The sequence below is a fragment of the Anomaloglossus baeobatrachus genome, chromosome 12 (genome assembly GCF_048569485.1).
Source record: "Anomaloglossus baeobatrachus isolate aAnoBae1 chromosome 12, aAnoBae1.hap1, whole genome shotgun sequence".
NCBI lineage: Eukaryota > Metazoa > Chordata > Amphibia > Anura > Aromobatidae > Anomaloglossus > Anomaloglossus baeobatrachus.
Window position 1 is genome coordinate 139,695,054 of NC_134364.1, and position 24,641 is coordinate 139,719,694.

Consider the following 24,641-nt stretch of genomic DNA (forward strand, 5'->3'; position numbering starts at 1 on the left):
GGGGACCTCGCATGTGTGGGGTGTTCTAGGCGAGTGGAGCAGGGGGACCTCGCATGTGTCGGGTGTTCTAGGCGAGAGGGACACGGGGACCATGGATATGGCAAGAAGAATACAGTGGAGGCATGGTGGCAGTCGAGGTGTTGGGTATTCCCGACGAGAGGAGAGCCGTAGCAGTGGAGGTGTTTGGTATTCCCGACGAGAGGAGAGCCGTGGAGGTGTTTGGTATTTCCGACGGGAGCCGTGGCCATGATGGGTATTCCCGACGAGCGGGGACCTTGGAGGTGTTGGGTATTCCCGACGAGAGGAGAGCCGTAGCAGTGGAGGCGTTGGGTATTCCCGACGAGAGGAGAGCCGTGGCCTAGAAGGTGTTTGGTATTTCCGACGAGAGCCGTGGCCATGATGGGTATTCCCGACGAGCGGGCACCGTGGAGGTGTTGGGTATTCCGACAAGAGGTGAGCGGGGACCAGGGAAGTGTTGGGTATTCCCGATGAGAGGTGAGCGGAGACCGTTGAGGTGTTGGGTATAAGCCAACATTGAGCCACGGGTGAGGACAGGGTTGATGTCGGGCTGGTACTTGCACCTTGTTCCTCACCCTCCCCTGCAAGTACAAGTGACTAGTCAGGTTTATTCTTTTATTCGTTTTCTAGGTTTACAGCATTATATGAAAATCACAGCCGATGCCGTTCATAAAAAGGTCAGTCTGATATTTATTCTCAAAGTGTCTGTGCATTGCATAGGTGGAGACTTGCCTTCATAGAAGACAACATTTGAATTTACAGTTCAGTCAGAAGGGACAATGTATACGTCATCACAGGGATGGTATACATAAAATATAGATAGATATGTATTTACAACGCCATTCTGTCTCCTGCATGCTGCTCTCCCCGTTCGGCTCTGTACAGTGGGGTCCTGCTGTATTACGGATGCGCTGGTTCCCCAGCTGTCCATGAAGAATTCCCAGGGTATTGACTATCGAGCAGTGGATGTCCCCGGTGGAGGGGTCTGGGGTAATTTAGTGCAATTTCCTCTCATCTCTGTAGAGTTGTGGGACAGTTGGCGTGGAGCTGTGACCAGCTGAGGGCGCTCTGTCTGCTGCGTCCAGGCTCTGCTACATCTCACATAGGGAACATTGGTTTAATGACTGTCCATTGCTAGTCCTGGACCCACAGAAGCCTGGCAGCTAATCCTAATTCTGAGCCTGGACATCCAGAAGGAGCAGTGGCCATCACTGCAGGTCTGGTACTTCCACCTCTGCCGGTGTTTTGCAGTTTTATCATCCATTGAATCAGGTTGGCTTATTGATATAAGGTGTCTGAGGACCTTGGGAAGGAAAAGTACACAATATGGCACCAGAAAGTGTTAGAGCCAAACATTTGGTAAAGGGTTCTGCTACTGTGCTCAATGCACTTGGCCAGGAAAATCCATGAGGCTGGCGGTAATCTGGGCAAGATATCACAAGGACATCCAGAAAAGAACCAAAGGGCAACATGTCCAGGAGGAATGGAAAAAACCAACTCAGGGGATTGTAAGGCTGACTAAAACGATGGTCTGTTGTCACCCCAAGGTCCTGCACTCGGCGTGCATCCTATCCTCGCAGGAACCTAACGGGCATAGGCACTCAAGTAATAACAGCCCATAGGTGTGGCCGCCAGTTGTATGTTGTGGGCCGGGGCAGAGCAGGGCCCTGTGGATCACAAGCTCTAGGCAGCAGCTCCTTGGTCCTGTCTGCTCAATGATATTATTCAAGAAATCACAAGACCTCGATAGTGTCCACTAGTGTCAGGGTTGTGATTTTAGTGCCGCAGGTTCAGTCTTAATAAAAAATTTTTTTTAAAAAAAAAAAAAAATAAATGAGATTAAGGACGCTGCTCCTCCTCCCATCAGCCGCTCCCCAACCTGCACAGTCCTTACAGAGTTCTGAATGTGGAGATTGCATTCATTTCTCCGAGGTCTTCAGCCTGAAACAAGAAAACTAAGACGCCAAGAGAGTCATTAGGAGCAGAGAGACGGCCACCGTCAAATGTAAGTGTTCTCGCTTCGGGCTCGTCCCACTAATGCTCTTCTCCAACTTGGGGATCTCTGGATTAAAGTTACCTGAAATACAGGAGGGAAAAGGTGAATGGAGGAAAGCAAGATCTGGTGTCCAACAGTAAAGCAGAAATGGGCTCAAGTGGCAGTCCAAGAGGCGGGCAGAGGGCACGGACCAGAGTCCCAGTCCAAGAGGCGGGCAGAGGGCACGGACAAGAGTCCCAGTCCAAGAGGCGGGCAGAGGGCACGGACAAGAGTCCCAGTCCAATGGGCGGGCAGAGGGCACGGACCAGAGTCCCAGTCCAAGAGGCGGGCAGAGGGCACGGACCAGAGTCCCAGTCCAATGGGCGGGCAGAGGGCACGGACCAGAGTCCCAGTCCAAGAGGCGGGCAGAGGGCACGGACCAGAGTCCCAGTCCAAGAGGCGGGCAGAGGGCACGGACCAGAGTCCCAGTCCAAGAGGCGGGCGGAGGGCACGGACCAGAGTCCCAGTCCAAGAGGCGGGCAGAGGGCACGGACCAGAGTCCCAGTCCAAGAGGCGGGCAGAGGGCACGGACCAGAGTCCCAGTCCAAGAGGCGGGCAAAGGGCACGGACCAGAGTCCCAGTCCAATGGGCGGACGGATGGCACAGACCAGAGTCCCAGTCCAAGAGGCGGGCAGAGGGCACGGACCAGAGTCCCAGTCCAAGACGCGGGCAAAGGGCAGGGGCCCCGGTTGCAGTCCGAGATATGGGTGGAGGGTAGGGGGTCGAGGTCACAGTCAGAGGTAGGCGGAGGGCAGGGGCCGAGGTCAGTCAGGGGATGTAGATTTGTAGAGCGTGGAAAAGGTGATTGAAGTAGGAAGATGGAGAGTGAAGGTAGACGAGTGGGATCGTCCATGTGATGTCCGCAGAGGACTTAAACACCAGAGGGGACTAGCGAGATTGAACGACATGTCCCTTGAACACAAAAGTACATTTAAGCCAAGATGAGACAGCAGATGGAGGTGACCGTCCAGTATGTAGGTCACAATATACATGGCGGCCGCCTACAAGATGCACATTAGACAAGGGTTTACTTACACAACACCCAAGGAGGTTTATATTTATGACAGGAGCAGCAGTGTCTTCGGGAGCCCAAAAACATTAAGCTCAGAGTCGCCCTGTGACACCGTCGTGCGGGCGGCAATAACAGCTAAACACGATGAAGGGAAGCAGCTCGTGTGATGATCTGGCCGGCCAGGAACAATCCAATCTACGTTCCAACAGCAGCAATGAAGCTGGTGTCTTAGTCCCGGGTAGTCAGAGCTCAATCACTAATCCAGTCAAACACTTGGCTGCAATTTCCGAATCTTTCGGGACGACACCGGGCACAAGTAGCAGGTGCCTGCAGACTACCATATTTGATGGGTGTGATGGCCTGTCATAGATGATGCACGAGACCACTCTGCGGGTCATCAACTACCGATCTGCATCTATGGGCACCTCCTGTAGAATATGATCCGGACACCAGCATGTGAGGAAGTGTGAGAAACTGCTATGAGTCGACCATCCTGCAGGGGGAGACAGCGCACCACGAGTGAGCAGCAGGGCTGTGGAGTCAGTAAGCTAAACCTTCGACTCAGACTCTTCAATTTCCCTTGCACCGACTCAGACTCCACCACTCCGACTCCTACATATATTGCTTATAATTAGGTGAAAAATTTATTGTAGGACATGAAAAATTGGTTAAAAGAACTGAAGTCCTCAGTGGTTGATACCTTTTAATGCCTAACTAAAAAATGGAGGATACCAGAATGTACCGCATCTTTATGGAACTTAAGACACTTCTGAAAGTTAGCCATTAAAAGGTATCAACCACTGAGGACTTCAGTTCTTTTAACCAATTTTTTATCTCTACTGGCTAACACGGTACAAAGATATATTTTACTTGTAGGACATGAACATGTGTATGTGAACATCAGACATTTAATAATTTTATGATACAATACTCAAGATATTTGGATAGAACAAAATATATTTATTGGAATACAACTTGTATCCAATAAATATATTTTATGTTCTATCTAAATATCTTGATTATTGTTTCATAAAATTATTAAATGCCTGATGTTCATTGTACTACAATACATTTTCACTTAAATATAAGCATTATACTAAATATTTAGTATGTTTTTGATGAAAACGGTTTTTTGCCACTTACATAGTGTATTACATAGTGTTATATATAACCCTATGTAATATAAAACACTATGTAATACACTAAGTGGCAAAAAACAGTGAATAACATTTGTGCAGTCTATGAATTTGTTGTAAGACATAGAATTGCCTCCATCAGATCCTCCTTCACAGATGACCTGATCTGACCTAATATTAAGGCTAGAGAACAACCTCTCTACAGTAACTTGGGCTGGAGGCAAAGCCATAACAACATGGGCAACATCTCTAACAATTTCCGGGTATAAAGGAATTGCCTCATGCACAGTCAGTTTTGATGAACGGTTGAATTTTTCTATTTCTTTGAGAGCAAGTGAAACATTTTACTGAAATCTGGTCAATCTGCTGCTATAGGAGACAGTGAAATCTTTTTCCTTGCGGCAACGCTTTGCCTGCTCCATGTCATCCAAATACTTGTCAAAGTTAAACTCCTCATCTGATGAGGTTGAAGATATGGCAGCAGTAGCACTGTCAGGACCGAAGTCCTCTTGCGCCTGGCAGTCCTGCAGCCACTCATCCTAACTGCTACCTCAGTCAAAGCTTCTTTTCCTTTAGTAAAAAAATTGTTTAAAAGAACAGAGTCCTCAGTGGTTGATACCTTTTAATGGCTAACTGAAAAGATGGTAATAATTGCAAGCTTTCGAGACTACTCAGGTCTCTTCATCAGGCATGGTATAACACAAAATCTGAAGAGTCACATATTTATACAGGCATGGAAAAGCAAGCTTTCGAGACTACTCAGGTCTCTTCATCAGGCATCAGTTAGCCATTAAAAGGGATCAACCACTGAGGACTCTGTTCTTTTAAACAATTTTTTTATCTCTACTGGCTAACACGGTACAAAGATATATTTTCCTTTAGTAAGCTGTTGATCATCAAGCAGTATACGATGACTTGGGTCCACATAAACAGCTGCCAGAAGAATTTTATTTTCCAATAGCTGTCTGTGTCTCTTTCCGTTTCATTGAAGCAGAAATGCCATCTGCAATTAAACCTCCTCTTTGGGACAGGCAAAATAGCAAGTTCTTCCACTCCTTTATGAAAATGCCAGGAGTTAAATCCTCAGCTTGTAATTTTTTAGTCACGGTAAATGGGTGATTAAGCAATTCCTTCAATTAAGCCACCTGTGTCCAATGACCTTCATTTAAGGTTACTTGAGGGTTTACCATATCTATAAGAAACTATTTTAGTTCAAGCAATGGCTCAGTCATTAAATAAGTGCTGCCTCACCGAGTGGCTTGATCAACAATTGCCCCTTTCCCAGCACGTCTCTTCAAGATGGAATCAATTTTAGGGGTTCTGGAAGCAATAACCAACTTCCTCACTTTTCCAATTAGATTTCCAGCATGTCCGCCCAGTTTCACACATCCGGCTTTTCACCGGTTTGTCGGATGTGGTGCACGCCAGTATAGTACGATACAGTACAGTGGCAGCGTCGCAACTTCTGGGTCACATGCTCCGGTCACATGACAGCATGTGACCGGCGTTTGTCGTGCTGCCACTGTACTGTATACACTGTACTGGAGTGCGCCGCTTCCGCAAAACTGGTGAAAAGCCGGATGTGTGAAACCGGGGTCCCTCTTGCAGACTCTCTCATTGCCAGCTGCAGCGTGTGCACAACACAGCGCATGTGATGAATATGAAAGTGTTTTGAAGCAGCTTCAACAAGATCATCTAATCCTAAAGTATCATTTTGCTGTTCTTCTGTTGTAATATCTGTTTGTTCCTCCGTTACATGAGCAGCGCTGTGGCTCCATCTCACACATACTGAATCCTAAATGTTCTTCTAGCCGTTGTTCATTACTCTCATTCATCAGTTTAATTGTACTTATCAAGTTTGAAGCATTGTCCTTTACAATAGCAAGAACCTGTTCTTTTTTGAGTTGGCAATCTTGCAGAACTTTTTCCACTAAGGCCTGGAGAAGCTGGCTGCTGTGATGAGCTTTACTATCTGTTACTGCCAGTGTCTTGCTAACAATTTCTTTCTTGTTACAAACATCGAATATTGATGGCAAAATAATTCAGTGAAATGCAGTGACTCTGGGCATCCAGCAAAGGCAATGGGTGACAAGATAGGACATTCAGACACAGCGTTTTGTGAGGATCCTCACAAAGAATGAGCAGTCAGCTTGTGTGGCCTTTTTCTAATGCTTTTTTATGAGCTCAAAAACCTTTCAGGTGATGCAGTTTTTTAAAAGCTGATCTGCTTTTGCAGCTGACAAATGTATCCTCAAAAAACGCAGCAAAAACGCTGTGTGTGAATGTAGCCTTAGATCAGGAACAGAACAGCCATTTATAGGACATTTCATAACTTTCCCAAATTCCTATGAAAAAATATTCAACACATTCTGCATTGCACTACTGTGCCCAATTTATTATATATTCTAGGAGTCGGAGCCGGTTCATTTTATACCGACTCCATCAAAATTAGCTCCGACTCCACGACTCCAACTCCACAGCCCTGGTGAGCAGACTCACCTAGGTCTTCAATCTTCACCTCTGGTCCTATCGTGAATTGGGGCAGGGTGGGAGCGTGCTTCTCTCCAGAATGAGCCGCTGCGGGGGAAGGACGACACCATTACCACGCGCCTGACGTAGTCCTGACAACAGTAAGCAATCACCATCCCCCCAGGTCCCAGGTTTTAAACACTTACTGGTTGCGCAGCACACGGACACTTTCATCTTCAGGCACGAGTGCCGGTGGTTGTGGGTTGGTGTTGCTGGAAAAAGAAAAAAAAACAAAAAACAATAAGAATGGGTGCAATGTAAAATTTAAGACTAAAATACCAGGAGGAACAACTGAAGGGTTCAACCGAGTATCAGCAGGAGGGATCCTGTAAGGGGACCGGGGATGTCCATCCACCGGACGACAGATGACTGCAGCGGGAGCCTCCACCTGCCTGCTGTGATTAGTGCCCCCTCACATGTGACTTGGGAGTGAGGCCATCCCCCTTACATCCGGCAGAATTTGGGGTGTGAGGAGCCCATACATCAGCCGGACAGATCCCACAATCCGGTGTGAGCCTTCGCTCTGGGGTAGATGGATGGCAGTGATCACTCGCAGACTCAGAGGCAGCGGCTCCTCCTGTGTCAGTGAGCAACATCCACTGCACTGATCACATGTGCAATTCTATATTTTGACCACTAGGGTGAGATATGCACCAGTCTTATTACACCGCTGTATACAGGCATCCGTATTACAGGACAGTGCAGGCATGCAATACATGGTGCACAAACCCAGAGTCAGATGACACATCCTCCATCTAACAAACGCAAGGTAAGACGCTCCCCTGTCGGAGGCTGCAGGCGGCTCACCACTGCGCTAAAATGTAACGCCTTGGTTCTGTTCCTGGGACACTGAGATCTCCAGCGCGCTTGCTGAATGTACTTGATGGCCCCAATGCGGCTCTACCCTCCGGTACTCACAGATGTAGTAGTAGTTGTGTCCCGCGTGGAACTCGTACCCCAGAGAAAAGGCGCTGTACCGCTGAAACTTCTCCGAGAACTTGATGGGGCTGTGCGGGGAGTGCGGCCGGTTACATTCCCAGCGCTTGAAGCCATGGCTGGTGTTGCAGGAGTGGTAGCCCTCATAATTCACCATGTACAGGATATACTGCTCCATCCGGTGATCCGCCATCGTATCGTTATAATGTGGGCAGTAAATATCAAGGTAGTCGTTAACATTCACCTGAACCGTGTAGTCATTGCGCCGCAAACTGGAAGGAAAAAAAAAAAAGACATTAGTCCCATCAGCCGAGCCACCCCGCAGAGCAGGGACCCCTTCATCCTCCCCGCAGGAGCCGACCCCCGGGATATCCTGATCCCCAAACACCACACCATCTTTACACCAGAAGCCAGATAGGGTCTGCTGAAAAGCTTCTGACAGGCCGCCTCTGGTCACGTGTGTCCGTCAATACATCGCACGCACGGCTGAGCTGTAATTTGGATTTTTTCTCTAATCTCTGCTCTCAAGGCTGAGAATTAATTAGGAAATATTGAGCTGGACAAAAGCACTTAGTGATGGTCACGCTCCCCCTGTAACACACACCCAGACAGTGCCAGAGCAAAGAAACCGGATAATATAGAGCCGCGATCACTTGAAGAAGAGACGCATGAGGATTATATAGAGCCGCGATCACATGAAGAAGAGACGCATGAGGATTATACAGAGCCGCGATCACATGAAGAACAGACGTGTGAGGATTATATAGATCCGCGATCACATGAAGAACAGACGTGTGAAAATTATATAGAGCCGCGATCACATGAAGAAGAGACGTGTGAGGATTATATAGAGCCGCGATCACATGAAGAGACGTGAGGATTATATAGAGCCACGATCACATGAAGAAGAGACGTGTGAGGATTATATAGAGCCACGATCACATGAAGAAGAGACGTGTGAGGATTATATAGAGCCACGATCACATGAAGAAGAGACGTGTGAGGATTATATAGAGCCACGATCACATGAAGAAGAGACGTGAGGATTATATAGAGCCACGATCACATGAAGAAGAGACGTGTGAGGATTATATAGAGCCGCGATCACATGAAGAAGAGACGTGAGGATTATATAGAGCCACAATCACAAGAAGAGACATGTGAGGATTATATAGAGCCGCGATCACATGAAGAACAGACGTGTGAGGATTATATATAGCCGCGATCACATGAAGAGACGTGTGAGGATTATATAGAGCCACGATCACATGAAGAAGAGACGTGTGAGGATTATATAGAGCCACGATCACATGAAGAGACGTGTGAGGATTATATAGATCCGCAATCACATGAAGAAGAGACGTGTGAGGATTATATAGAGCCGCGATCACATGAAGAACAGACGTGAGGATTATATATAGCCGCGATCACATGAAGAGACGTGTGAGGATTATATAGAGCCACGATCACATGAAGAAGAGACGTGTGAGGATTATATAGAGCCACAATCACAAGAAGAGACATGTGAGGATTATATAGAGCCGCGATCACATGAAGAACAGACGTGTGAGGATTATATATAGCCGCGATCACATGAAGAAGAGACGTGTGAGGATTATATAGAGCCACGATCACATGAAGAAGAGACGTGTGAGGATTATATAGAGCCACGATCACATGAAGAGACGTGTGAGGATTATATAGATCCGCAATCACATGAAGAAGAGACGTGTGAGGATTATATAGAGCCGCGATCACATGAAGAACAGACGTGAGGATTATATATAGCCGCGATCACATGAAGAGACGTGTGAGGATTATATAGAGCCGCGATCACATGAAGAACAGACGTGAGGATTATATATAGCCGCGATCACATGAAGAGACGTGTGAGGATTATATAGAGCCGCGATCACATGAAGAAGAGACGTGTGAGGATTATATAGAGCCGCGATCACATGAAGAACAGACGTGTGAGGATTATATAGAGCCACGATCACATGAAGAACAGACGTGTGAGGATTATATAGAGCCACGATCACATGAAGAACAGACGTGTGAGGATTATATAGAGCCACGATCACATGAAGAAAAGACGCATGAGGATTATATAGAGCCGCGATCACATGAAGAACAGACGTGTGAGGATTATATAGAGCCGCAATCACATGAAGAACAGACGTGTGAGGATTATATAGAGCCGCAATCACATGAAGAAGAGACGTGTGAGGATTATATAGTGCCGCGATCACATGAAGAACAGACGTGTGAGGATTATATAGATCCGCAATCACATGAAGAACAGACGCATGAGGATTATATAGAGCCGCGATCACATGAAGAAGAGACATGTGAGGATTATATAGAGCCGCGATCACATGAAGAGACGTGTGAGGATTATATAGAGCCGCGATCACATGAAGGAGACACGTGAGGATTATATAGAGCCGCGATCACATGAAGAAGAGACGTGTGAGGATTATATAGAGCCACGATCACATGAAGAAGAGACGTGTGAGGATTATATAGAGCCGCGATCACATGAAGAAGAGACGTGTGAGGATTATATAGAGCCGCGATCACATGAAGAAGAGACGTGTGAGGATTATATAGAGCCGCGATCACATGAAGAAGAGACGTGAGGATTATATAGAGCCGCAATCACATAAAGAGACGTGAGGATTATATAGAGCCGCGATCACATGAAGAGACGTGTGAGGATTATATAGACCCACGATCACATGAAGAAGAGACGTGTGAGGATTATATAGAGCCGCGATCACATGAAGAAGAGACGTGTGAGGATTATATAGAGCCGCGATCACATGAAGAGACGTGAGGATTATATAGAGCCGCGATCACATGCAGAAGAGAGGTGAGGATTATATAGAGCCGCGATCACATGAAGAAGAGACGTGTGAGGATTATATAGACCCGCGATCACATGAAGAGGAGACGTGTGAGGATTATATAGAGCCGCGATCACATGAAGAAGAGACGTGAGGATTATATAGAGCCACGATCACATGAAGAAGAGACGTGTGAGGATTATATAGAGCCGCGATCACATGAAGAAGAGACGTGAGGATTATATAGAGCCGCGATCACATGAATAAGATGTGAAGATTATATAGAGCCACGATCACATGAAGAAGAGACACGAGGATTATATAGAGCTGCGATCACATGAAGAGACGGGTGAGGATTATATAAGAGCCGCGATCACATGAAGAAGAGACATGTGAGGATTATATAGAGCTGCGATCACATGAAGAGACGTGTGAGGATTATATAGAGCCGCGATCACATGAAGAAGAGACGTGTGAGGATTATATAGACCCACAATCACATGAAGAAGAAACGTGTGAGGATTATATAGAGCCGCGATCACATGAAGAAGAGACGTGAGGATTATATAGAGCCGCGATCACATGAAGAAGAGACGTGTGAGGATTATATAGAGCCGCGATCACATGAAGAGACGTGAGGATTATATAGAGCCGCGATCACATGAAGAACAGACGTGTGAGGATTATATAGAGCCGTGATCACATGAAGAAGAGACGTGTGAGGATTATATAGAGCCGCGATCACAAGAAGAAGAGACGTGATGATTATATAGAGCCACGATCACATGAAGAAGAGACGTGTGAGGATTATATAGAGCCGCGATCACATGAAGAAGAGACGTGTGAGGATTATATAGAGCCGCGATCACATGAAGAGACGTGAGGATTATATAGAGCCGCGATCACATGCAGAAGAGAGGTGAGGATTATATAGAGCCGCGATCACATGAAGAAGAGACGTGTGAGGATTATATAGACCCGCGATCACATGAAGAGGAGACGTGTGAGGATTATATAGAGCCGCGATCACATGAAGAAGAGACGTGAGGATTATATAGAGCCACGATCACATGAAGAAGAGACGTGTGAGGATTATATAGAGCCGCAATCACATGAATAAGATGTGAAGATTATATAGAGCCACGATCACATGAAGAAGAGACACGAGGATTATATAGAGCTGCGATCACATGAAGAGACGGGTGAGGATTATATAAGAGCCGCGATCACATGAAGAAGAGACATGTGAGGATTATATAGAGCTGCGATCACACGAAGAGACGTGTGAGGATTATATAGAGCCGCGATCACATGAAGAAGAGACGTGTGAGGATTATATAGACCCACGATCACATGAAGAAGAAACGTGTGAGGATTATATAGAGCCGCGATCAAATGAAGAAGAGACGTGAGGATTATATAGAGCCGTGATCACATGAAGAAGAGACGTGTGAGGATTATATAGAGCCGCGATCACATGAAGAGACGTGAGGATTATATAGAGCCGCGATCACATGAAGAACAGACGTGTGAGGATTATATAGAGCCGTGATCACATGAAGAGACGTGTGGATTATATTAAGCCGCGATCACATGTACAGACGTGTGAGGATTATATAGAGCTGAGATCACATGAGACGTGTGAGGATTATATAGAGCCGCGATCACATGAAGAGACGTGTGGATTATATTAAGCCGCGATCACATGTACAGACGTGTGAGGATTATATAGAGCCGCGATCACATGAAGAACAGACATGTGAGGATTATATAGAGCCACGATCACATGCAGTAGAGACGTGAGGATTATATAGAGCCGCGATCACATGAAGAAGAGACGTGAGGATTATATAGAGCCGCGATCACACGAAGAAGAGACGTGTGAGGATTATATAGAGCCACGATCACACGAAGAAGAGACGTGAGGATTATATAGAGCTGAGATCACATGAGACGTGTGAGGATTATATAGAGCCGCGATCACATGAGACGTGTGAGGATTATATAGAGCCGCGATCACAAGAAGAAGAGACGTGAGGATTATATAGAGCCGCAATCACATGCAGAAGAGACAGGAGGATTATATAGAGCCGCGATCACATGAATTAGAGACGTGAGGATTATATAGAGCCACGATCACATGCAGAAGAGACGTGAGGATTATATAGAGCCGCGATCACATGAAGAAGAGACGTGAGGATTATATAGAGCCGCGATCACATGAAGAAGAGACGTGAGGATTATATAGAGCCGCGATCACATGAAGAAGAGACGTGAGGATTATATAGAGCCGCGATCACATGAAGAAGAGACGTGAGGATTATATAGAGCCACGATCACATGAAGAAGAGACGTGAGGATTATATAGAGCCGCGATCACATGAAGAACAGACGTGTGAGAATTATATAGAGCCGCGATCACATGAAGAACAGACGTGTGAGGATTATATAGAGCCACGATCACACGAAGAAGAGACGTGAGGATTATATAGAGCTGAGATCACATGAGACGTGTGAGGATTATATAGAGCCGCGATCACATGAGACGTGTGAGGATTATATAGAGCCGCGATCACAAGAAGAAGAGACGTGAGGATTATATAGAGCCGCAATCACATGAAGAAGAGACGTGAGGATTATATAGAGCCGCGACCACATGAAGAAACGTGAGGATTATATAGAGCAACGATCACATGAAGAGACGTGTGAGGATTATATAGAGCCGCGATCACATGAAGAAGAGACGTGTGAGGATTATATAGAGCCGCGATCACATGAAGAAGAGACGTGTGAGGATTATATAGAGCCGCGATCACATGAAGAAGAGACGTGTGAGGATTATATAGAGCCGCAATCACATGAAGAGACGTGAGGATTATATAGAGCCGCGATCACATAAAGAGACGTGAGGATTATATAGAGCCGCGATCACATGAAGAAGAGACGTGAGGATTATATAGAGCCGCGATCACATGAAGAAGAGACGTGAGGATTATATAGAGCCACGATCACATGAAGAAGAGACGTGAGGATTATATAGAGCCGCGATCACACGAAGAAGAGACGTGTGAGGATTATATAGAGCCACGATCACACGAAGAAGAGACGTGAGGATTATATAGAGCTGAGATCACATGAGACGTGTGAGGATTATATAGAGCCGCGATCACATGAGACGTGTGAGGATTATATAGAGCCGCGATCACAAGAAGAAGAGACGTGAGGATTATATAGAGCCGCAATCACATGAAGAAGAGACGTGAGGATTATATAGAGCCGCGACCACATGAAGAAACGTGAGGATTATATAGAGCAACGATCACATGAAGAGACGTGTGAGGATTATATAGAGCCGCGATCACATGAAGAAGAGACGTGAGGATTATATAGAGCCACGATCACATGCAGAAGAGACGTGAGGATTATATAGAGCCGCGATCACATGCAGAAGAGACGTGAGGATTATATAGAGCCGCGATCACACGAAGAAGAGACGTGAGGATTATATAGAGCCGCGATCACATGAAGAAGAGACGTGAGGATTATATTGAGCCGCGATCACATGAAGAAGAGACGTGTGAGGATTATATAGAGCCGCAATCACATGAAGAGACGTGAGGATTATATAGAGCCGCGATCACATAAAGAGACGTGAGGATTATATAGAGCCGCGATCACATGAAGAGACGTGTGAGGATTATATAGACCCACGATCACATGAAGAAGAGACGTGTGAGGATTATATAGAGCCGCGATCACATGCAGAAGAGAGGTGAGGATTATATAGAGCCGCGATCACATGAAGAAGAGACGTGTGAGGATTATATAGACCCGCGATCACATGAAGAGGAGACGTGTGAGGATTATATAGAGCCGCGATCACATGAAGAAGAGACGTGAGGATTATATAGAGCCACGATCACATGAAGAAGAGACGTGTGAGGATTATATAGAGCCGCGATCACATGAAGAAGAGACGTGAGGATTATATAGCGCCGCAATCACATGAATAAGATGTGAAGATTATATAGAGCCACGATCACATGAAGAAGAGACACGAGGATTATATAGAGCTGCGATCACATGAAGAGACGGGTGAGGATTATATAAGAGCCGCGATCACATGAAGAAGAGACATGTGAGGATTATATAGAGCTGCGATCACACGAAGAGACGTGTGAGGATTATATAGAGCCGCGATCACATGAAGAAGAGACGTGTGAGGATTATATAGACCCACGATCACATGAAGAAGAAACGTGTGAGGATTATATAGAGCCGCGATCAAATGAAGAAGAGACGTGAGGATTATATAGAGCCGTGATCACATGAAGAAGAGACGTGTGAGGATTATATAGAGCCGCGATCACATGAAGAGACGTGAGGATTATATAGAGCCGCGATCACATGAAGAACAGACGTGTGAGGATTATATAGAGCCGTGATCACATGAAGAAGAGACGTGTGAGGATTATATAGAGCCGCGATCACAAGAAGAAGAGACGTTATGATTATATAGAGCCACGATCACATGAAGAAGAGACGTGTGAGGATTATATAGAGCCGCGATCACATGAAGAGACGTGTGGATTATATTAAGCCGCGATCACATGTACAGACGTGTGAGGATTATATAGAGCCGCGATCACATGAAGAACAGACATGTGAGGATTATATAGAGCCACGATCACATGCAGTAGAGACGTGAGGATTATATAGAGCCGCGATCACATGAAGAAGAGACGTGAGGATTATATAGAGCCGCGATCACACGAAGAAGAGACGTGTGAGGATTATATAGAGCCACGATCACACGAAGAAGAGACGTGAGGATTATATAGAGCCGAGATCACATGAGACGTGTGAGGATTATATAGAGCCGCGATCACATGAGACGTGTGAGGATTATATAGAGCCGCGATCACAAGAAGAAGAGACGTGAGGATTATATAGAGCCGCAATCACATGCAGAAGAGACAGGAGGATTATATAGAGCCGCGATCACATGAATTAGAGACGTGAGGATTATATAGAGCCACGATCACATGCAGAAGAGACGTGAGGATTATATAGAGCCGCGATCACATGAAGAAGAGACGTGAGGATTATATAGAGCCGCGATCACATGAAGAAGAGACGTGAGGATTATATAGAGCCGCGATCACATGAAGAAGAGACGTGAGGATTATATAGAGCCGCGATCACATGAAGAAGAGACGTGAGGATTATATAGAGCCACGATCACATGAAGAAGAGACGTGAGGATTATATAGAGCCGCGATCACATGAAGAACAGACGTGTGAGAATTATATAGAGCCGCGATCACATGAAGAACAGACGTGTGAGGATTATATAGAGCCACGATCACACGAAGAAGAGACGTGAGGATTATATAGAGCCGCAATCACATGAAGAAGAGACGTGAGGATTATATAGAGCCGCGACCACATGAAGAAACGTGAGGATTATATAGAGCAACGATCACATGAAGAGACGTGTGAGGATTATATAGAGCCGCGATCACATGAAGAAGAGACGTGTGAGGATTATATAGAGCCGCGATCACATGAAGGACAGACGTGTGAGGATTATATAGAGCCACGATCACAAGAAGAAGAGACGTGAGGATTATATAGAGCCGCAATCACATGAAGAAGAGACGTGAGGATTATATAGAGCCGCGACCACATGAAGAAACGTGAGGATTATATAGAGCAACGATCACATGAAGAGACGTGTGAGGATTATATAGAGCCGCGATCACATGAAGAAGAGACGTGTGAGGATTATATAGAGCCGCGATCACATGAAGAAGAGACGTGTGAGGATTATATAGAGCCGCGATCACATGAAGAGGAGACGTGTGAGGATTATATAGAGCCGCGATCACATGAAGAAGAGACGTGTGAGGATTATATAGAGCCGCAATCACATGAAGAGACGTGAGGATTATATAGAGCCGCGATCACATAAAGAGACGTGAGGATTATATAGAGCCGCGATCACATGAAGAGACGTGTGAGGATTATATAGACCCACGATCACATGAAGAAGAGACGTGTGAGGATTATATAGAGCCGCGATCACATGAAGAAGAGACGTGTGAGGATTATATAGAGCCGCGATCACATGAAGAGACGTGAGGATTATATAGAGCCGCGATCACATGCAGAAGAGAGGTGAGGATTATATAGAGCCGCGATCACATGAAGAAGAGACGTGTGAGGATTATATAGACCCGCGATCACATGAATAAGATGTGAAGATTATATAGAGCTGCGATCACATGAAGAGACGGGTGAGGATTATATAAGAGCCGCGATCACATGAAGAAGAGACATGTGAGGATTATATAGAGCTGCGATCACATGAAGAGACGTGTGAGGATTATATAGAGCCGCGATCACATGAAGAAGAGACGTGTGAGGATTATATAGAGCCGCGATCACATGAAGAAGAGACGTGAGGATTATATAGAGCCGCGATCACATGAAGAAGAGACGTGTGAGGATTATATAGAGCCGTGATCACATGAAGAGACGTGAGGATTATATAGAGCCGCGATCACATGAAGAAGAGACGTGTGAGGATTATATAGAGCCGCGATCACAAGAAGAAGAGACGTGATGATTATATAGAGCCGCGATCACATGAAGAGACGTGTGGATTATATTAAGCCGCGATCACATGTACAGACGTGTGAGGATTATATAGAGCCGCGATCACATGAAGAAGAGACATGTGAGGATTATATAGAGCCACGATCACATGCAGTAGAGACGTGAGGATTATATAGAGCCGCGATCACATGAAGAAGACGTGAGGATTATATAGAGCCGCGATCACACGAAGAAGAGACGTGTGAGGATTATATAGAGCCACGATCACACGAAGAAGAGACGTGAGGATTATATAGAGCTGAGATCACATGAGACGTGTGAGGATTATATAGAGCCGCGATCACATGAGACGTGTGAGGATTATATAGAGCCGCGATCACAAGAAGAAGAGACGTGAGGATTATATAGAGCCGCAATCACATGAAGAAGAGACGTGAGGATTATATAGAGCCACGATCACATGCAGAAGAGACGTGAGGATCAGGGCTGTGGAGTCGGAGTCGGAGTCGTGGAGTCGGAGTCGGAGCTCATTTTGGTGGAGTCGGAGTCGGAGTCGGAGTCGGTATAAAATGCACCGACTCAGACTCCTAAAATATATAATAAATTGGGGACAGGAGTGCAATGCAGAATGTGCTGAATATTTTACTAAATAATAACATTTAGTATAATGCTTATATTTAAGTGAAAAATGTATTGTAGTACAATGTTAACATCAGACATTTAATTGTTTTTATGATACAATAATCAAGATATTTGGATAGAACATAAAATATATTTATTGGAATACAACTTTAGAACACAAAAAACTGTAATAAATTGTAAATATGTAATACACTATGTAATATACAGTAGATTACATATATATCTTGTGTGTGTATATACACTGTATATACATATATATATATATATACAGTGTATATACACACACAAGATATATATGTAATCTACTGTATATTACATAGTGTATTACATATTTACAATTTATTACAGTTTTTTGTGTTCTAAAGTTGTATTCCAATAAATATATTTTATGTTCTATCCAAATATCTTGATTATTGTATCATAAAAATTATTAAATGTCTGATGTTCACATACACATATTCATGTACTACAATAAATTTTTCACCTAACTATAAGCAATATATGTAGGAGTCGGAGTCGGAGCCGGAGTCGGAGTCGGTGCAAGAGAATTTGAGGAGTCGGAGTCGGAGTCGAAGGTTTGGCTTACCGACTCCACAGCCCTGGTGAGGATTATATAGAGCCGCGATCACATGAAGAAGAGACGTGAGGATTATATAGAGCCGCGATCACATGAAGAAGAGACGTGAGGATTATATAGAGCCGCGATCACATGAAGGAGACGTGAGGATTATATAGAGCCACGATCACATGAAGAAGAGACGTGAGGATTATATAGAGCCGCGATCACACGAAGAAGAGACATGTGAGGATTATATAGAGCTGCGATCACATGAAGAACAGACGTGAGGATTATATAGAGCTGAGATCACATGAGACGTGTGAGGATTATATAGAGCCGCGATCACATGAGACGTGTGAGGATTATATAGAGCCGCAATCACAAGAAGAAGAGACGTGAGGATTATATAGAGCCGCAATCACATGAAGAAGAGACGTGAGGATTGTATAGAGCCGCGATCACATGAAGAGACGTGAGGATTATATAGAGCCGCGACCACATGAAGAAACGTGAGGATTATATAGAGCAACGATCACATGAAGAGACGTGTGAGGATTATATAGAGCCGCGATCACATGAAGAAGAGACGTGAGGATTATATAGAGCCACGGTCACATGCAGAAGAGACGTGAGGATTATATAGAGCCACGATCACATGAAGAAGAGACGTGAGGATTATATAGAGCCACGGTCACATGCAGAAGAGACGTGAGGATTATATAGAGCCGCGATCACACGAAGAAGAGACGTGAGGATTATATAGAGCCGCGATCACATGAAGAAGAGACGTGAGGATTATATTGAGCCGCGATCACATGAAGAAGAGACGTGTGAGGATTATATAGAGCCGCGATCACATGAAGAAGAGACACGAGGATTATATAGAGCTGCGATCACATGAAGAGACGGGTGAGGATTATATAAGAGCCGCGATCACATGAAGAGACGTGTGAGGATTATAGAGCCGCGATCACACGAAGAAGAGATGTGTGAGGATTATATAGAGCTGCGATCACACGAAGAAGAGACGTGAGGATTATATAGAGCCGCGATCACATGAAGAAGAGACGTGAGGATTATATTGAGCCGCGATCACATGAAGAAGAGACGTGTGAGGATTATATAGAGCCGCGATCACATGAAGAAGAGACACGAGGATTATATAGAGCTGCGATCACATGAAGAGACGGGTGAGGATTATATAAGAGCCGCGATCACATGAAGAGACGTGTGAGGATTATAGAGCCGCGATCACACGAAGAAGAGATGTGTGAGGATTATATAGAGCTGCGATCACACGAAGAAGAGACGTGAGGATTATATAAAGCCGCGATCACATGAAGAGACGTGAGGATTATATAGAGCCACAATCACATGAAGAAGAGACGTGAGGATAATATAGAGCCGCGATCACATGGAGACGTGAGGATTATATAGAGCCGCGATCACATGGAGACGTTTGGATTATATAGAGCCGCGATCACATGAAGAACAGACGTGAGGATTAAATAGAGCCACGATCACATGGAGAAGAGACATGAGGATTATATAGAGCCGCGATCACATGAAGGACAGACGTGAGGATTATACAGAGCCGCGATCACATGGAGAAGAGACATGAGGATTATATAGAGCCGCGATCACATGGAGAAGAGACATGAGGATTATATAGAGCCGCGATCACATGAACAGACGTGTGAGGATTATATAGAGCCGCGATCACATGAGATGTGTGAGGATTATATAGAGCCGCGATCACATGAAGAACAGACGTGTGAGGATTATATAGAGCCGCGATCACATGAAGAAGAGACGTGTGAGGATTATATAGAGCCGCGATCACATGAAGAAGAGACGTGAGGATTATATAGAGCCGCGATCACATGAAGAAGAGACGTGAGGATTATATAGAGCCGCGATCACATGAAGAACAGACGTGTGAGGATTATATAGAGCCGCGATCACATGAAGAACAGACGTGTGAGGATTATACAGAGCCGCGATCACATGAAGAACAGACGTGAGGATTATATAGAGCCGCGATCACATGAAGAACAGACGTGTGAGGATTATATAGAGCCACGATCACACGAAGAACAGACGTGTGAGGATTATATAGAGCCACGATCACATGAAGAACAGACGTGTGAGGATTATATAGAGCCACGATCACATGAAGAACAGACGTGTGAGGATTATATAGAGCCGCGATCACATGAAGAACAGACGTGTGAGGATTATATAGAGCTGCGATCATATGAAGAACAGACGTGTGAGGATTATATAGAGCCACGATCACATGAAGAACAGACGTGTGAGGATTATATAGAGCCGCGATCACATGAAGAACAGACGTGTGAGGATTATATAGAGCCACGATCACATGAAGAACAGACGTGTGAGGATTATATAGAGCCACGATCACATGAAGAACAGACGTGTGAGGATTATATAGAGCCACGATCACATGAAGAACAGACGTGTGAGGATTATATAGAGCCGCGATCACATGAAGAACAGACGTGAGGATTATATAGAGCCGCGATCACATGAAGAACAGACGTGTGAGGATTATATAGAGCCACGATCACATGAAGAACAGACGTGAGGATTATATAGAGCCGCGATCACATGAAGAAGAGACGTGAGGATTATATAGAGCCGCGATCACATGAAGAACAGACGTGTGAGGATTATATAGAGCTGCGATCACATGAAGAACAGACGTGAGGATTACATAGAGCCGCAATCACATTAGGAGACGTGTGAGGATTATATAGAGCCGCAATTAGTGCTCGTTACCGGCAGTAAGCACTCGTGCATGGCAGTGCTCGCTCATCACTGACATCCTGAGATCCATTATCTTGGTGCTGAGATTTTCGGATAGAGCAGTACACGGACATGTGGCGGACTGGTCAGCAGGATTATTATTTTGCACAGTCTCCGTCCTTGAGAAGGATAAGGTGACAGACGTGCAGTGTACGGATGCAGGAGGGCACAGGTCGGTGACGTCCCCTCTCTCCCCCCCGGATATGTCTTCTCTGCAGTCACATGGCCACCTCTGCCACAGATGTAAGGACACACTTGCTGTAGGTCGCAAGTATCCAGAACTCAGGGCCTTATAGTGATTTTCCGGGGGAATTGTGGGAGGAGATGGTCACACCATGGATTGCGGCCACAGAACAGAGAAGAACCTTATTCCAAATATCTGCATATAAAAGAAGAACGAACAGGAATCCGGAAGAGGAACATAGGAGCAGGAACGACGGATCCTGGAGATGAACAGCGAGTGATGGTGCCATCAATGCTACGAGCTGGACCCGGTCACCCCCATTATAGCCGAACCACAAATGCCACGGCTGTGGTGTACAGTGCGGACGCTCTGGGACCGGAGGGGGGGACACGATGGCGGCTGCCGGTGAGACCAGAGGTGGTAATAGAGCGGTACAGTGTCAGGAGTAATGTGCTGTTCGCCTGCAGGGATCAGTTTAGCTGGCAGGCGCCATTATATGCCTCCAGCTGTCAGAGGCGCGCTGCTCCCGGCCAGCAGATATTTTTAGCAAGTGGGTCCCATTTATACTAATTAAGAGGCATCTCTGCGCCCCCCACAGAAGCAGACAGACAATCCAGCCGTGCCCAAGTCACTTACACAGATGAGCAGAGAGCGGCCGAGAACGCTGGCGGCTGTCACTGCTGCAAAATGTGCAGAGAAACCAGTCTATCAACACCAGGACCGGCGCCTAATACAACCCCCTATCATCAGCCCCCACACATCCCCACCCCCTATCATCAGCCCCCACACAGCACTCCTGCCCTAATACACCCCCACCCCCATCATCAGCCCCCACACAGCGCTCCTGCCCTAATACACCCCCACCCCCATCATCAGCCCCCACACAGCGCTCCTGCCTTAATACACCCCCACCCCCATCATCAGCCCCCACACAGCACTCCTGCCCTAATACACCCCCACCCCCATCATCAGCCCCCACACAGCGCTCCTGCCCTAATACACCCCCACCCCCATCATCAGCCCCCACACAGCGCTCCTGCCCTAATACACCCCCACCCCCATCATCAGCCCCAACACAGCGCTCTTGCCCTAATACACCCCCACCCCCATCATCAGCCCCCACACAGCGCTCCTGCCCCAATACACCCCCACCCCCCATCATCAGCCCCCACACAGCGCTCCTGCCCTAATACACCCCCACCCCCATCAGCCCTCACACAGCGCTCCTGCCCTAATACACCACCACCGCCATCATCAGCCCCCACACAGCGCTCCTGCCCTAATACCCCCCACAGCGCTCCTGCCCTAATATACACCCACCCCCCATCATCAGCCCCCACACAGCGCTCCTGCCCCAATACACCCCCACCCCCATCAGCCCCCACACAGCGCTCCTGCCCTAATACACCACCACCCCCATCATCAGCCCCCACACAGCGCTCCTGCCCTAATACACCCCCATCCCCATCATCAGCCCCCACACAGCGCTCCTGCCCTAATACACCCCCACCCCCATCATCAGCCCCCACACAGCGCTCCTGTCCCAATACACCCCCCACCCCCCATCAATAGCCCCCACACAGCGCTCCTGCCCTAATACACCCCCACCCCCATCATCAGCCCCAACACAGCGCTCCTGCCCTAATACACTCCCACCCCCATCAGCCCCCACACAGCGCTCCTGCCCTAATACACCACCACCCCCATCATCAGCCCCCACACAGCGCTCCTGCCCTAATACACCCCCACCCCCATCATCAGCCCCCACACAGCGCTCCTGCCTTAATACACCCCCACCCCCATCATCAGCCCCCACACAGCACTCCTGCCCTAATACACCCCCACCCCCATCATCAGCCCCCACACAGAGCTCCTGCCCTAATACACCCCCACCCCCATCATCAGCTCCCACACAGCGCTCCTGCCCCAATACACCCCCACCCCCATAATCAGCCCCCACATAGCGCTCCTGCCCTAATACACCACCACCCCCATCATCAGCCCCCACACAGCGCTCCTGCCCTAATACACCCCCACCCCCATCATCAGCCCCCACACAGCGCTCCTGCCCTAATACACCCCCACCCCTATCATCAGCCCCCACACAGCGCTCCTGCCCCAATACACCCCCACCCCCATCATCAGCCCCCACACAGCGCTCCTGCCCCAATACACCCCCAACCCCATCAGCCCCCACACAGCGCTCCTGCCCTAATACACCACCAACCCCATCATCAGCCCCAACACAGCGCTCCTGCCCTAATACACCCACCCCCCATCATCAGCCCCCACACAGCGCTCCTGCCCTAATACACCACCACCCCCATCATCAGCCCCCACACTGCGCTCCTGCCCTAATACACCCCCACTCCCATCATCAGCCCCCACACAGCGCTCCTGCCCTAATACACCACCCCCCATCATCAGCCTCCACACAGCGCTCCTGCCGTAATACACCACCACCCCCATCATCAGCCCCCACACAGCGCTCCTGCCCTAATACACTCCCACCCCCATCAGCCCCCACACAGCGCTCCTGCCCTAATACACCACCACCCTCATCATCAGCCCCCACACAGCGCTCCTGCCCTAATACACCCCCACCCCCATCAACAGCCCCCACACAGCGCTCCTGCCTTAATACACCCCCACCCCCATCATCAGCCCCCACACAGCACTCCTGCCCTAATACACCCCCACCCCCATCATCAGCCCCCACACAGCGCTCCTGCCCTAATACACCCCCCACCCCCATCATCAGCCCCCACACAGCGCTCCTGCCCCAATACACCCCCACCCCCATAATCAGCCCCCACACAGCGCTCCTGCCCTAATACACCACCACCCCCATCATCAGCCCCCACACAGCGCTCCTGCCCTAATACACCACCACCCCCATCATCAGCCCCCACACAGCGCTCCTGCCCTAATACACCCCCACCCCCATCATCAGCCCCACACAGCGCTCCTGCCCTAATACACCCCCACCCCTATCATCAGCCCCCACACAGCGCTCCTGCCCCAATACACCCCCACCCCCATCATCAGCCCCCACACAGCGCTCCTGCCCCATCAGCCCCCACACAGCGCTCCTGCCTTAATACACCACCAACCCCATCATCAGCCCCAACACAGCGCTCCTGCCCTAATACACCCACCCCCCATCATCAGCCCCTACACAGCGCTCCTGCCCTAATACACCACCACCCCCATCATCAGCCTCAACACAGCGCTCCTGCCCTAATACACCCACCCCCCATCATCAGCCCCCACACAGCGCTCCTGCCCTAA

The 24,641-nt window shown here is 47.5% G+C and overlaps 1 protein-coding gene across 1 annotated transcript in view; it reads right to left on the bottom strand.

Moving 5' to 3' along the window:
- Positions 1-626: 626 nt before the first annotated feature.
- Positions 627-24,641, bottom strand: part of EFNA3 (ephrin A3) — a 137,862-nt gene continuing 113,847 nt past the window's right edge. Inside the window, exons 2-5 of the mRNA XM_075331104.1 lie at positions 7,649-7,938; positions 6,877-6,942; positions 6,701-6,778; positions 627-2,095 (exon numbers count right to left, since the gene is read on the bottom strand). Coding sequence (XP_075187219.1) covers positions 1,974-2,095; positions 6,701-6,778; positions 6,877-6,942; positions 7,649-7,938 — 556 coding nt within the window. The 3' untranslated portion in view covers positions 627-1,973. The remainder of the gene's footprint in view (positions 2,096-6,700; positions 6,779-6,876; positions 6,943-7,648; positions 7,939-24,641) is intronic.